The sequence below is a fragment of the Artemia sp. Qi Xiang Cuo genome, chromosome 18, assembly GCF_049724085.1.
Source record: "Artemia sp. Qi Xiang Cuo chromosome 18, ASM4972408v1, whole genome shotgun sequence".
Lineage (NCBI taxonomy): Eukaryota > Metazoa > Arthropoda > Branchiopoda > Anostraca > Artemiidae > Artemia > Artemia sp. Qi Xiang Cuo.
The window spans coordinates 15715716-15731656 of record NC_142811.1 but is presented as its reverse complement, the minus strand read 5'-3'; the positions used below and the strand labels follow the sequence as shown (position 1 = coordinate 15731656).

The window sequence follows — 15941 nt, the reverse complement described above, 5'->3', positions numbered from 1 at the left end:
TTTGAATTTCCAATCGAATGAGCCTTTTTTGAAGTGTCTACGACAACTCCTTCTATAAAAACATTATATACCTCCAGGGCATAAATTGAAGCCCTTGCTCCGAGGGTAGTGGGGGAGTGTCCTCCTCAAAAATATATTTTCTGTCTGGAAATATACTGCGCTGAACAAAATGGCTATCCCAAAATTTTGATTGGATATGTTTGGGGGAATGATGGGCATGGGGGGGGGCTAGTTGCCGTCCAATCACTTTCGACTATTAAAAAGGGTACTAGCCCTTCGGATTTCCAATCGAATGAGCCTGTTTTGAAGTTTCTACGATAACGCCTTCTATAAAAACCTTATATGCCCCCAGGGCATTACTTAAAACCCTTGCCCTGAGGGTTGTGGGGGAGTGTCTTCTTCAAAAACATGTTTTCTATCTGGAAATCAACTACGCTGAACATAATGGCTATCTCAAAATTTTGATTGGATGTGTTTCGGGGAATGATGGGCTTGGCGGGGGCTATTTGCCCTCCAATCATTTTCGACTCTTAAAAAGGGCACTAGAACTCTCAATTTCCAATCGAATGAGCCCCTTTTGAAGTTTCTACGACGACCCCTTCAATATGAAGTGCCCTGCTCTAAAGGAAAAATAATAAATAGTACATCGTGCCAACATCGTTCTTATATTACCTCAGGGCATAACTTAAAACCCTTGCCCCGAGGGTTCTGGAGGAGTGTTCTCCTCAAAAGCATATTTTCTATCTGGAAATCAACTACGCTGAACAAAATGGCTGTCTCAAAATTTTGATGGAATGTGTTTGGGGAAATGATGGCGTGGGATGGGACTAGTTTCCCTCCATTCACTTTCGACTATTAAAAATGGCACTAGCCCTTCGAACTTCCAATGGAATGAGCCCGTTTTGAAGTTTCTACGATAACGCGTTTTATAAAAACCTTATATGCCCCCAGGGCATAACTTAAAACCCTTGCCCCGAGGGCTGTGGGGGAGTGTCCTCCTGAAAAAACATATTTTCTATCTGGAAATCAACTACGCTGAACAAAATTCATATCTCAAAAGGGGGGGCATGGGGGGCCTAGTTGCCCTCCAATCTTTTTCGACTATTAAAAAGGGCCCTAGAACTCTCAATTTCCAATCGAATGAGCTCCTTTTGAAGTTTCCACGACGACCCCTTCTATATGAAGTACCCTGCTCTAAAGGAAAAAATAATAAATAGTACATTGTGCCAACATCGTTCTTTTATGCCCTCAGGGCATAACTTAAAACCCTTGCCCCGAGGGTTCTGGGGGAATGTCCTCCTCAAAAACATATTTTCTATATGGAAATCATCAACTAAGCTGAACAAAATGGCTATCTCAAAATTTTGACTGGATGTGTTTTGGGGAATGATGGGCGGGGGGGGGCTAGTTACCCTCTAATTACTTTCGACTATTAAAAAGGGCACTAGCCAGTCCAATTTTCAATCGAATGAGCTTTTTTCGAAGTTTTTACGACAACTCCTTCGATACGAAGTGCCCGGGTATGGAGAAAAAAAAAAAAACACATTCTGCCGACATCGTTCTTTACTTAGGCAGTGCTAGCGGGCTGCCTATGATACAGGACCAAGAGTTCAAACCCAGCTGTGGTAACATACTGCAGGCCCGACGCACGAACTTTAGTGGATAAGAAGCGGCGTTAATCTGATACACTGTACATATATAAGATAAACTTCGTGTCATGATATGCCTTAAAGTTTAAAATTATATAAAATTTGTAAAACTATTGATGATAATGGATAGGGGACCATTCTTCAACTGGTGATGTTTTCTTCTAGGGTTCAACACCAGATTAATGACATATCATCGTAGTTGATTCTGAATCGAGGCTGCCACCCAGTGAAAAAATTTTTACTAGATTCTTGAAAAAAAGTCACTAAATTAACACATAAATCACTAGATTATCGACTAGAAATCACTAGAATTATAATACTTTTTATCATTATAATTAATAATTGTAGTAGTCGTCCGATCTTTTTGGTCAAATAAATAAAAAAAACAAGTTTTTTAAACTGAAAGTAAGGAGCGACATTAAAACTTAAAACGAACAGAAATTATTCTTTATATGAAAGAGACTGTCCCCTCCTCAACGCCTCGCTCTTTACGCTAAAGTTTTTTATTGTTTTAAAAAATAAAGTTGTTAGACAGAGTCAAACTTTAGCGTAAAGAGCGAGGCGTTGAGGAGGGGACAGTCCCTTTCATATACGGAATAATTTCTGTTCGTTTTAAGTTTTAATGTCGCTCCTTACTTTCAGTTTAAAAAACTTGTTTTTTTTTATTTAATTTTTGAACGTTTTTGAATAAATGCAGGTTTTGATCTTGGCTCACCGTACATGAATAATTGAAACAAAATTTTCATATTAATTTACTTTTATTTAGTTAAATGGCTTTCTCGAAACTTAATTTTATTTACGAACGTTTTTATTAGTAATAAATATACGTAACTTACGAATTAACTTACGTAACGAGCTTATATATTCATATATTTTTAATACGTTTATTAGGGGGTTCGCCCCCTAGTCAATACCTTGCTCTTTAAGTGAAAATTCAAATTTTGTTTCAATTCTTTAGAAATGACCGCTTAATCACAAAGGCCGTTAATTAGAATAAATAGCTCTTATGAAAGTACTAAAAAATCTTTGGCTTAAAGAGCGAGGTATTGACTACGGGGTGAACCCAATCATATATGTAATATTTTCTGTTCGTTTAAAGTTTCGACGTTGCTGCTGTTGCAGTTGAAATACTTGTTTTTTTATATTAAATTTATGATCTTTTTTTAAATAATGCTGGGAAGTCCGGCGTCCCCTTCATAGCAATGTCCCTTCCCCCATGAAAACTCTTCTTCATGGAAAGATCCTCCCACATAACCCCTGACCCCCCCCCCCTACCAGGAAAAATCTCCCCTGAAAACGTCTGTATACTTCCAAATAACCAATACTATATGTTAACATTGGGTAAAGTTCATGACTTTCAGCCCTCCCCGCGGAAAATTCGGGGGATTAAGTCATCTTAAAAGACATACTTATAATATTTTCGAACATGTTGAACAAAATGGCTATCTCAAAATTTTGATCGGGTACTTTGGGGAAAAAATGAGCGTGGGAGGGGGCCTAGTTGCCCTCTATTTTTTTTTGGTCACTTAAAAAGGGCTGTAGAAATTCCGATTTTCATTCCAATAAGCCCTTATACGATATTCTCGGACAACTGGTTCGATACGATCACCCCTGGGAAAAAAAAAACAAAAACAAACAAATAAACACGCACCCGTGATCTTTCTTCTGGCAAAAAATGCAAAATTCCACATTTTTGTAGATGGGAGCTTGAAACCTCTACAGTAGGGTTCTCTGATACGCGGAATATGATGGTGTGATTTTCATTAAGGCTTTATAACTTTTAGGGGGTCTTTCCTCCTTTTTTCGAAAATCAGCCAAATTTTCTCAGGCGCCTAACTTTTGATGGGTAGGATTAAACTTGATGAAACTTATGTATTTGAAATCAACATTAAAATGTGATTTTTTTGATGTATCTATTTGTATCAAAATGCCGTTTTCTAGAGTTTCGGTTACCATTGAGCCGGGTCGCTCCTTACTTACAGTTCGTTACCACGAACTGTTAATAAAAGGGACACCAGAAATTTTAATTTCCGTTCAAATGAGTCTTCCCCTGATGTTCTAGGACCCGTTGGTTCGATGCTATTACCTCTAGAAGAAAAAAAAATTAACACGCATCCGTGATTTTTCTTCTGGCAAATAATACAAATTTCAGCACTTTTACAGGGGCTTGAAACCTCTACAGTAAGATTCTCTGATACGCCGAATCTAATGGTTTGATTTGAATTAAATTTTTTTACTTTAAGTGGGTGTTTCCTCATTCCTTCCCCCTTTCAAAAATCAGGCAAATTTTAACAGTTTCTTAGTCTCTTACGGGTAGAACTAAGCTTAATGAACGTTATATATTTGGAATCAACATAATAAGCCGATGAAACATCGATTGATATGAAAATTATATTTCTATAGTTTCGGTTACTGCTGAGCCTTGTAGCCATTTTTACAGTTTGTTAATACAAACTGTTTGATATGTTAGGACATAAATCCGAAAAATTAAAGAATAGGACGTTATCTGCGCTTATTATGTGTTTCAATTACAGGGATAATTATTGGAGTTTCGATTAGGTATTAGAAGTAAAGACAATAATCATTTGACAATTCCCAGAGTAGATACACCCCCCCCCCCCCTTACTCCCAACCGACTTCTTCCATCAAACTATAATCAATTTAATCTATCTAGTTATATTAAAAATCCTATTACAAAAATCACGAAGTCCTATTTTCTTTTTTCAGTGATTTCTTTTTTCATTTAGAAAATTATATTTAGCGTATACCTACCTTCTCGTTTTTCAATGTGTCCATTTCTGTTCTATTTGCAGATATAGAGGGTGGTATTCATATCCACCATTCACTCCACTTTCAAACGATTTAAATGAAGAACTTCTAATTTATAACTGATAGATTAGAGAGAAAAAAAAACATAAATATGAAGACAAAAATTCGACCTGAGCAGATTTTTTGAAAAAGAAAGTATTGAACATTTTTCTTAATTTTGCGATTAACTAGGTTCGCCTATTATCTCGATGATAACGCTGTGGGGTCTATATCTGGTATGGACAAATGGTTGGAAATCAGAAGTTTCAAAGGTAGTATATTTGCTTTTATGCTAATCTGGAACGTATTAGGAACTTTAGTGAGTCACTATTTTGCGTTTTTTTTTTTTTACGCGCTATATCATGAAAAATCACTAGATTTAGGATGAAATCAATCAATTCAATCAATTTATTTCAATTAATTTATTCAACAAATAAATTCACAACAAAACACTTCAGCATAGACTCTCCTGTAAGGATATCTGGCCAGAAAAAAAAAGGGGAGAAACAAAAATGAAACAAATACATGGAAAAAAATTTTCAACATAATACATTTACACCTTTCCGAGACTCAACACAAGAGAAAAAAAAAAACAAAAAAAAAAAAAACAATGTTTAAAAGATTCAAACTTTAAGACTTTAAGAGACCCCCCCCCCCAAAAAAAAAAAACAAATCACTACAAATCACTAGTTAGAAGAAAATCACTAGTCAACATAATACATCACTAGAAACAGTGATAAATCACTAGGGGTGGCAACCCTGCTCTGAATGTCATGGATTACTTTTAACAGCGCATAGTTCAACAAAATATCTGAACATTACTCTTAACCCTTTTACTCTTAAATTACCAAAATAGGATAAGTATTTTGTGATCTTGGCTGATGGCTAGGGGGGAAATAAAAAACAAACAAACTACAATTGGCTATTATTTGAAATAGGTACTGTTTTATGATTTTCGTTTTATGTCTACAAAAAATTAGTATGTTACACACCCTTTGTATGTTTAATTAAATTAGTATGTTACAACCCCTTTTTCGTTTATTTTAATTTTCGATAAGTTAACTCAAATATTAGTCTTCTTAGGAAATGGAATCAGGATCAAAGAATGATGAATTTACGGCCAACGAAAACTACATATCTGTCATGGCAGAGTTTGGATACGACAGAGAGACATGTGTTAAGGTACTATTCTGTATTTTTACTAATGTTTGCAAACCCATGCAGCATGGCCATCAATTTAGGAAAATATAGAGGGGGCAAAGTGTTTTTTTTTTTAACCTAAGTGGATGGGGTGTAATTCTGTTGGATTTGAAATTTATTTCAATGGGAGTACCAAAAGTATCTTAATATTCTATAAAAACAAAAACAGTATTTTTTTTTCATTAAAAGACGCAAAAAAAGTATTTTTGAAATCTAAGGTGGGGAACAACACTACTTGTAACGTTCTCAAGTTGGGTACTTTTGAAATTTTTGGTAATTTTCAGGAAAAGAGCAAATTTGTCAGCCTAGCTGCAACGAAGATACTTGTTATCTAGAATGAAATGATAAAATAAAATTTTATTGAATTTTATTCAAAATTAATGAAAAATCATTCGAGTGAGAATATGAACTTTGTTGGTACAGTCTGCAAGCATATTGTCTTTAGTTAAGAAGTGAGAATTATATATGACGTAAATATAACTTGATATTATGTGTTATTTATCTATATGCAATGTATATCTATTTGTAGTGAAGGGAGTTTTTGTTATTTTTACTTTTTGCTCTTTTTTCTATTGTGTGTAGTATTTACTGTTTAACCGGTTCTGCAGTAAATAAATAAAAGCGGATTTGAATCATCTTCATTAGTTTAGGGTTAAACATTGAAATCAGTTATTCTCTGACAATAGTGCTTCAAAATCACAGATGGATTCAGAAACGTTATACAGATATTATGTTGCTGAGATATTCAGCTTTCACAAGTCTCAGAGATTCTTTAACTGGGACTAAGGGTCACACACTTTTCAGTTGATTTTTTACTTGTCAGTTATATTTTCACTTACCAGTTTAAATTATATTTTCATTATTTCACTTTCAGTTATCTGTTAAACTTTTCACTTTTCAGTTTAATTTATATCTTCACTATTTAAGTTTCAGTTAAATTTTCAGTTTCAGTTATATTTTTAGCTATAGTTACATTATCACTTTCAGTTATCTGTTAAGCTTTTCACTTTTCAGTTTAAGTTATATCTTCACTATTTCAGTTTCAGTTAAACTTTCCGTTTCAGTTATGTTTTTAGCTATAGTTATATTATCACTTTCAGTTATCTGTTAAAATTTTCAGTTATATTTAATATAATTTATTTCAAAGGCTCTCTTTGCGACTCAGAATCAGTCAGTTGAAGCTGCCCTAGAATGGCTTTTAGAAAACGAATCAGAAGAAGAAGAGGATGATAGTGAAGATAATACTGATCCACACAAGATGGTACTAGTTGTTAATACATCCCTTGGTATGGGCGTTGGAAAAGTTGCTGCTCAAGTAAGATTCATATGATCCTTATTCGCTTAAAAAATAATGAAACCTGAACAGAGGCTAAAAAGCTTGGCCATAAATTTTGATCCAAGACACCATCCGTGGCGATTTATTGGTTTGAACGTAGTCGTGTGGTATGCACAGAAACCATCATAGATGTTGAGATTGAGCTTTTATGATGGCCTGAAGAAATGCCATAGGCCAAAATAGAAAAACGTTAGATTTAGTTCCATGACGAAATTGGATTCAATATATATTCTTTTTGGTTTTGATCTTTGCGTCCTTTGATTTTGATTTTTATCTTTAAAAATTGATATAATGCTCGTTTTGAATGATTATATCCCTTACGGTAAGAGATGGGTAACATTTTACACCACCGATGGATTTTGACGAATGTAAACTATTATACATTCTGATAAATAAGCTATACATTAAATCATTTTATTTAACTACGTTAAATCACATATTTATGCACTGAATTATTAAACTATTGATATCTAATATATTTTTTTCAAAATGGAGTTCTAGTCTATTTTCATTTGACTAGCGGTAACAATCGGAAAGTCTTTAAATTTACGAAATATCACTGTTTTGTATGCATTCTCGAGGGAAAACAATCATCAGTACCGTTTCTCGTTTAATATGATGATGATGATGACGTCTAGTATGATGGCGGAACTGTTGTTACTATGAAAGGGGATTAAAATTCAAATAAATTAAATCAATTAAGCATCAATCAGAACTGAGTCGATTAAAAGAAAACTTCTGCTATATATCGTACTGCTCAAAAAAATGAATTTTCAGGATCAAGAATTTCTTACTTTGAACTATATATACATATATATATATATATATATATATATATATATATATATATATATATATATATATATATATATATATATATATATATATATATATATATATATATATATATATATATATATATATATATATATATATATATATGTGTGTGTGTGTGTGTGTGTGTATATATAGATATATATATAGATAGATAATATATATATATATATATATATATATATATATATATATATATATATATATATATATATATATATATATATATATATATATATATATATATATATATATATATATATATATATATATATATATATATATATATATATATATATATATATATATATATATATATATATATATATATATATATATATATATATATATATATATATATATATATATATATATATATATATATATATATATATATATATATATATATATATATAGTTTATAATCAAAACGGGTCAAAATTGAAAATGATTGCGATGAGAATAAAATGACGATTCTTTGGAACCACTGAACTATCAAACGTGATAAGACCAAGGGAACAAATAAAACTCACAATGGATGAAAATCAACAACCTGGACTGTCAAATGAGACAAGACCCAAAAAACGAATGTTTTCAATTGTTATAAAAGATAATTCGTTGGGAGAAAAATTTGTCCCACTACCTGAACAATTAACAAATCTACAACCTGTACCATCATGTAAAACTAGACCAATAAGGGCTGCTAAGGCAAAGGGCATTGAAAAATTGTCTGAAGTAATGAAAATCCAAAATGAACAAGAAAGAAAAATTGAGTTAGAAGATAAGCGACAGTGAGAATCAAAACGTGCTAAAATTAAAATTTGATAGTTATGATGATTGGGTTTGGGATTTTGACATGGATAAGGTCATCAATTCTTACCTTACCTTTGTTAAAAAATATAAAGGTTTCGGCGTTATTTGTTTCATAATTACAGAAGACAAGCCGGGAAAGAAGTCAACGTTCTACATTTTATAAACGCTCGAAGTGGTGAAATAGCTATAAATAAAGATATTCGACTTTATAAGGACGTTAGTCAAGAGCCTGATAGTGCATCAGCCTCTGTTGAAAAAAACAAAGGTTCGGCGTTATGCTTTTCATAATGAAAAAAGAGAAAACCAAGGCAAAAGTTAAAGGTTCAATAAAAAAAACTTAATTTTACAAAAGCGCTAATTCTAATCTAAGGTCACTTAAAATGTTTAAGCGGGTGATTGATGAAAATAAACACAGATAAATGTCATTAGAAAACTAGTGAGAGTGAGAATTTCAACAGCTAAAGAAAAAGGCATGGAACAAACGAGAGCGAGAATCACATTGATTTTTAAAAGAAATTTGGAACTGTTATATGTGGTTGGAAACTGGAAAAGACGTATTTGTTATCTATAACATTTTAAGAAATCAAATGAGAATATTTATGATTCTAAACTGCTAAAGCAAAAGGCGTGAAAAAAAACTTTCTGAGGTAAAGGTGAACAAAAATAGACAGTGAAATCTACGGTTGAAAAACAAGGAACAGCGATGACTATCCACAAAAACGATCTAAATGGATAATGACTTTTTGTACAGGGTGGCTGTATCGAACCTGTGGTGACGTCATGACATCAAGGAAATACTCAAATTGTCTACGGTTAGAAGACAAGTAACAATGAGAATTCACATATAGAAGCCTGCCGCTTGCCGAGTGTCAGGGTCCGGCGGCGAAGCTACTGGGTTGTCATTATGAAAGACATATCGCCGAACCTTTATTTCTATTAGTTGTTCAGGTGGTGGGACAAAAACTTCTTTTTTTCAACGATTTATCTAGTCAAGGTTTTTGATTTTCAAAGGTATGGAAGGCATTTACGACCACCTTTGTTTCTATTAATTGTTTAGGTGGTGCGACAAAAACTTCTTCTTTTCCCTTTGCTTATCCTTTTTCATTATGAAAGACATATCGCCGAACCTTTGTATCTTTTAATTGTTCAGGTGGTGGGACAAACACTTCTTTTTCTCCCAACGATTTATCTAGTCCATATTTTTTATTTTTAAAGTTATGGTAGGCATTGACGACCTTATCCATGTCAAAACCCAATCATCGTGGCTCATTTTCAGTTTGTTTGGTTCGTTTTACCTCGGCTTATCTTTCGTCATTATGAAATGCATATCGCCGAACCTTTTTTTTTTTTTAACAAAGGTATGGTAGTCATTGATGACTTTATTCATGTCAGAATCCCAAACCCAATCATCATCGCTATCATTTTTAATTTTGACACGCTTTGATTCTTGCTGTCCAGGTTGATTTTCATTGATTTGCTCACATGTTTGGTTTCGAATGTCTTCTAAGCGCGTGTGTATTTGCTCTTCATTTTCACTTTTGTCGTGCTCACATGCTCGGTGTCGCATGTCTTCTAACTGTATGTGTCTTTGCTCTTCATTTTTATTTTTGACACCCTGCCGCTTTTCATCTAACCGTGTGTGTCTTTGGTCTTTATTTTCATTTTTTGCTGGCTTCCTTGCTCGGTGTTGTATGTCTTCTAACCGCGTGTGTCTTTGCTCTTCATTTTCATTTTTAACACGCTCTAATTGTCGTTTTCGCATATCTGCTGACCGCTCGTGTCTTTGCTCTTCATTTTTATTTTTAATTAACACGTTTTTGGATTTTGATTACTTCAGACAATTTAGCAATGGCCTTGATGAAAATATACCCCCCCCCCCCCAGGAGGCACATTTATTATACTTTTTGACAATATTAAACAAAATGGCTATCTAAAATTTTGGATCAGATGTCCTAGAGGCTGCGGGGAAGGGCTTGTTCGTTCGAAGTGACCAGGAAAAATAAATTAAATAATTTTAGAAAATTACATTGCGGGTTATGGCTAAAATATGGCTTTGTTTACAAACTGTTGCTTCTGGAGGATCCGAGTCGAATCAAAAAAGGATTTAACTTCAACGAAGTATGCAGACGAGCTAGGCAGCAAGGCTTTCATTTTTTTTTAAACTTGATTATATAGGCTAATTTTTTCGCTCTGTAAAGTTATCGCTCTGTAATAGTTTCACACTTTTTAGTTTCGGAGTTTGAGGCCTCTCTCTTTCAGTCTTTTCTACCCTATCTGTCCTTTTCTTTCCTATCTCTGTCTCTCTCCCCTTTTCTCTACTGTCTACGTCTGCGTCTTTTTCTTTTATGGTCTCTCTCACTTCTATCTCTCTGTCTTTTCTTCTTTCTTTATTTATCCTTTTCATTATTTCTATCTCTTCTATCTATCTCTTCCTCTCATTTAAAGCGACATGACTTAGAAAGGTGATTAAAATATGATGGCAAATTTATCTTCTCTTTCTTTGTTGGAAAAAAAACAAAATAATTTTTGCACTTGTTGTATTTAGCCCTCTCTGGTAAATTGGCCTTTAGTGTGAGACCTAGTCCATAAGGTACAATCTTAAGGCCTAATATACCTTTGATTTTACACCAATCGTTTGTTAATTTTTACTCATTTATAGGCTGGGCATGCGACATTAGGTATATACCGAGAGCTTATATCTACTGGAAAACATCACGAATCCTTTGCATTGTGGGAACAGTATGGGTAAGTTGCTGTTGCAAAAAGTATGGGTAGTATATAAAAGTGGAAACAGGCAGGCGATAGTGTTGAATAAAAAATCACCAACCCCATCTAGTATTCTGCGTTTTTCAGATTGATAATAAGGCATAATTAGTGTAATTGGCTAAATGAATATCGTAAGAAAATGTTTGATTTCAGTTTCTGAAAAAAAAACACAATTGTGAGTTTTTGAAAAAATGCTAAGAGTATTCTTAAGAGTATTTGTATTCTTATAAGTTACCCGTGCGTTTCTGGGCTATTGAATAAGGAATTGTTAATATAGACCACAAAATTCACAACCACCATGTCACTGTGCGGTACAATTCTTATACAATTACGTTTGCAACTACTACTGCTACTATTAACAACTCTTATAAGCATCAATCCACCTGAGGACAACATAGCTGATCACATTCTTATAAGCATCAATGACACTCTTATAAGCATCAATCCATATGAGGACAACATAGCTGATCACACTCTTATAAGCATCAATCACACTCTTAATAGCATCAATCCACATGAGGACAACATAGCTGATCACACTATTATAAGCATCAATCCACCTGAGGACAACATAGCTGATCACACTCCACTTCCACTCTAATCAATCAAAGTTTCACTTTTTACCCCATCCCATGAAGTTTTAATTTCATTTAAATGCTTTAAAATTACATTTGGTTATACAAATTTCTCCTTAACTTCTCCATCCAGTTACGCATGAAAAGCTGAAGAGCTGGAAGTGTTCGAGCCTTTCGTCGTAAGTGCTACATAGTGGGTAAGCTAGTAATCTATTTGGAATTTTAAAATTACTCAAAATTGTGTATTCTTCATAGTTTTACTTACTGTCGAGACGAGCGGGCGTAAAAAGCAATTGGAAATCTAAATAACCAGTAGAAATTTTAATGAGAATATTGAAATTTGAATTTTGAGAATATTGAATGTGGAGAATTTTGAAATCAGACAATAACTTTTGGATAACCCCTTATTAGCTAAAAATTGAAAGTCTCAACCATTTATTTTGCATGCAATCGTTAGAATAAGACAAATATTTATTAATAGCTATGTTACGCTTATTCAGGCAGCATTAAGCCCGGTTCATGGTAAAAGTTGAAAAAAATGGAAATTACGAAAAATAGCCTGAAACCTCATGAAAATAGTGTCAAATTGAAATGAAAACTCCACCATCGAAATATCTATAGCCGAAAACTTCATATAGGAAAATTATTCCGCCATTCCTAATAACGAGGAAAATATTTACTAAAGCAGACTAAACGTATACAATGGTTAGAGGCAGGGTTGCCACCGCGGTCAGTTCCTAAAGTGCTGCAATTGCCCAAATTTGCGTGCTACAAAGCGATTGTCGGTGCTATAGTAAAAAGAATCGACTGTAATAGTACTAAAATAGCACTTTCGTGCTACAGGTGGCAACCCTGGTTAGAGGAGCACTCCTTCCTCTCCCTTATTAGTGCATTTAAGAAGAATTAAATAGATCTAGACCTCTTCTCTGTCCCCATTAACAGCTAGTCAGAACCTAAAAGTTGGTATGGCTTCAAGACAAAAAAGATAGCAAAATAGAATGTTGTTATACTTTACCAGTATTAGCACTATTCGCGTTATCCACTTTATTGCCAAAATGAATGATTTTTAGTACTGTCATTCATCGGTTAAGGTGAGTCTCGCTGCCAATCAAAACGAGGGAGAAAGAGGACAGACGTGTCACTGATTCCTGTGATGCAATATACAGGCTAATTTACATTATTTGCCTTATTAATTTGCACATAGACTAGTTAAATACCTGACCTACATTCATTAGTAGGAAAAATAGCACAATAAAGATTTGTTAAACTGTTGGGTTTCTCTCTAGTCTGTCTATTGTAACTAACAACAACAAAAATCCAAAAATTTTAATAAACGATGATGATCCCGAAAAAAAAACTTCCCGAAATTGAAACCATACTTTAAAAACGAGAGCATTCAAAAATAAATAAATTGAAAAATCGGGAAACTTGCCGTCCGTGTGGAAGTTGAACCCACAAGCTTTTGCCCTCATCCTGTGCATTTATTCATATTGTAAACTTTACCATTCAAGCAAAGCCGTACCCAGGATTTTTGTTTTCAGAGGGGGTTTTACTCAAAGATTTTTTTTCGGGGGGGGGGGAGTTACACACAAAAACCTCATAAGCGTATACAAAATTTGTTTATATCCATATTTTGTTACGTTTTTACAAGTCAAAACAACATTTCGGGAGGGGTTTTAACCCCCCCTGTGTACGGCCTTGCATTCAAGTCTAGTTTGTAGTTTTTATATTCGACTGGCTCAGTAATTGTTAGGCCCTTGGCCCGAATTATCAGATAAATTTTCTTTTCATAAGTTTAATACTATTCCCACTCTAAATTCTGTTTTTTTCATATGTTCTAAAAATCTAGCACTGAGCGTGGTGACCTAGAGTGACGTCGGAATAGAGACGTGCGCGGGAGATTTCCAAGAAAGGTGTTTCTTTTCTCTTTAAATAAGGCTTGTTAAATACCAGTAGTGTCAATTCATGGACATTTAAGGGGCAGGGAAAAATATTTTTTTCAAAATCTAAGAAGCAAATTTTTTAACAAAATTTTAAAAACAAAATTTTTTAAAGGGCATATTTGCTGTTTTGCCAATGAAAATACTACAGAAAATGCATTTTCCAATGAAAGTATCACTGAAGAGGTTGTTTTCCAAATTCAGGGGGGGGGGACCAGGGGAAAAAATTCAGGAGGAAGGGCCTGGATAAGAGATCCGAGTAAATGACAGAAGACTAAAAGATGATACTGGAATTGATAGAAAAACCATTTAACTTCTCCCATTTCATGCCGGAGAAAAAGACACTCAGTTTCTCTACAATTTATATCATTAGGTATTTCGATTTTTTCGGTATTTCGGTATTTAATTCGGTATTTTCGATTAAAAGGAGCAGAATCTCAAAAGACTCCCATCAAAGGGGAGTCTCCAAATGTGTTCATGCATAACTGATCATAAAACTCTGAAAATTTGCTAAAAGGTATTATCATTTTAACGGTTTTGCCGCTTTGAGAGTTCACTGTGGTGTCAGCCGCTTCAACTAATAAGTTTGCTGACAAATTGGACGTGAAACAACCCTTTTTTCTTCAAATTTTGCAGTTTAACCACAAATTCTTGACAACTCTCGATGATAGCTAATCCCCTGAAAGAATCCGCTTATGGGCCCTTTATCTTCCCAAGGGTCGTAAACCCAGAAGCTCGTAAACTATTTTAAGGTGCCACTCTTAAAAAAAGGTAAATCTAGATAAAATGTTTAAATTTCTAAGCGATGGCATACTTTGATTTGTCATGATATTCAGTTGGAGATATAGAAATTACTTTTAATTTTCTTGGGGGTGGGGGGTGGTTAAAATAAAAGACTGTATTGAAACTTGCGATATTTTGGAGAAGGAGCAAGCCTTGTAGTCCACTTTTTGCACACACACCTGCGTTACAAGAGCCATTGCCAAAATTAATTTCAAAGGTGACTTTTCAAAGTCTTATGGAAGTTATTACTGTAAAGTTTTATTGTGAAAAAAAATTGCTTTATAGGCATAGTGAAAAAACACAAAAATTATACGCAAATGGCGGAAGATGTTGTAAATTTTTTAAAGCTGTGGCAGGAGACAGGCCATCCAGTTTGCTCTGTACATTTGCATCTACGCATATACGTGAATCAACTGCCATCGTCAGATTGTATCCCAGATTAATTGTTTTAACGAACCTGTTGGAAAAGATGTAATTCTGTTTTTTCTTTGGTAGTGAAAAGAAAATTGCTTTACGAGCTGAGAATGAAGAGAAACTTTTAAGCCTTCAAGCTGCAGCTACAGAATTGGGTCTGCCATCATATTTAGTTGAAGATGCTGGATTTACGCAAATCGCTGCTGGATCTAAAACCGTTCTGTCAATTTTTGGTAGTGAGGAATCTGTAAACAAAGTTACAGGAAAAATAAAACTTCTGTAATTGCATGTTCATATTCTTTTCTAAATAGGTTACCACTGCAACCTTGACATATATAATGATTTATTTATTTACTTCAGTTACTATGGGTGATAGTTCCTTCTTTATTGTAATTAATTGAAAAATATTTTTCCGCAAAATAAGGTTTTCAAAGAAAAGTAATGAACTCCATTAAACCAAAAATGAGCAAGAATAAAATCAAACAATTTACTAAGCGTAAAACTACCATAAATCAGCATCAATAAATAAATGAAACTCAAGAGGAACAGAAATTATAATAAATAACCGAGTCAAACTCCCTATGCCTTCCCAAGGACATAATTTCTACTTTACTGAAAATAATACAAATGAATGTGCATTGTCAGTTTAATATATGTATATGCGGATATTTATTCCTTAAAATGTTAATTATATTTTTTATTGAAGTTGTAAAAGTGAAAACATTTTTTTTTCGGTAAAGTGCAAATTATGTTTTGCCCTTGGGAAGGCATCAAGGGCACCGTCAGAGATGTGGAGGGGTGCCATGGCCCCCCCCCCCCTGGAA

General features: G+C 33.8%; 1 protein-coding gene across 1 annotated transcript; it reads left to right on the top strand.

The window, feature by feature from the left end:
- Positions 1-4712: 4712 nt before the first annotated feature.
- Positions 4713-15405, top strand: LOC148941244 (putative peptidyl-tRNA hydrolase 2). The gene is made up of 5 exons (XM_089104602.1): positions 4713-4729; positions 5541-5639; positions 6805-6972; positions 11299-11384; positions 15199-15405. The coding sequence occupies exons 2-5, from the start codon at positions 5544-5546 to the stop codon at positions 15398-15400; spliced, it is 552 nt and encodes a 183-aa protein (XP_088960728.1). The 5' UTR covers positions 4713-4729; positions 5541-5543; the 3' UTR covers positions 15401-15405.
- The last annotated feature ends 536 nt before the right edge of the window (positions 15406-15941 follow it).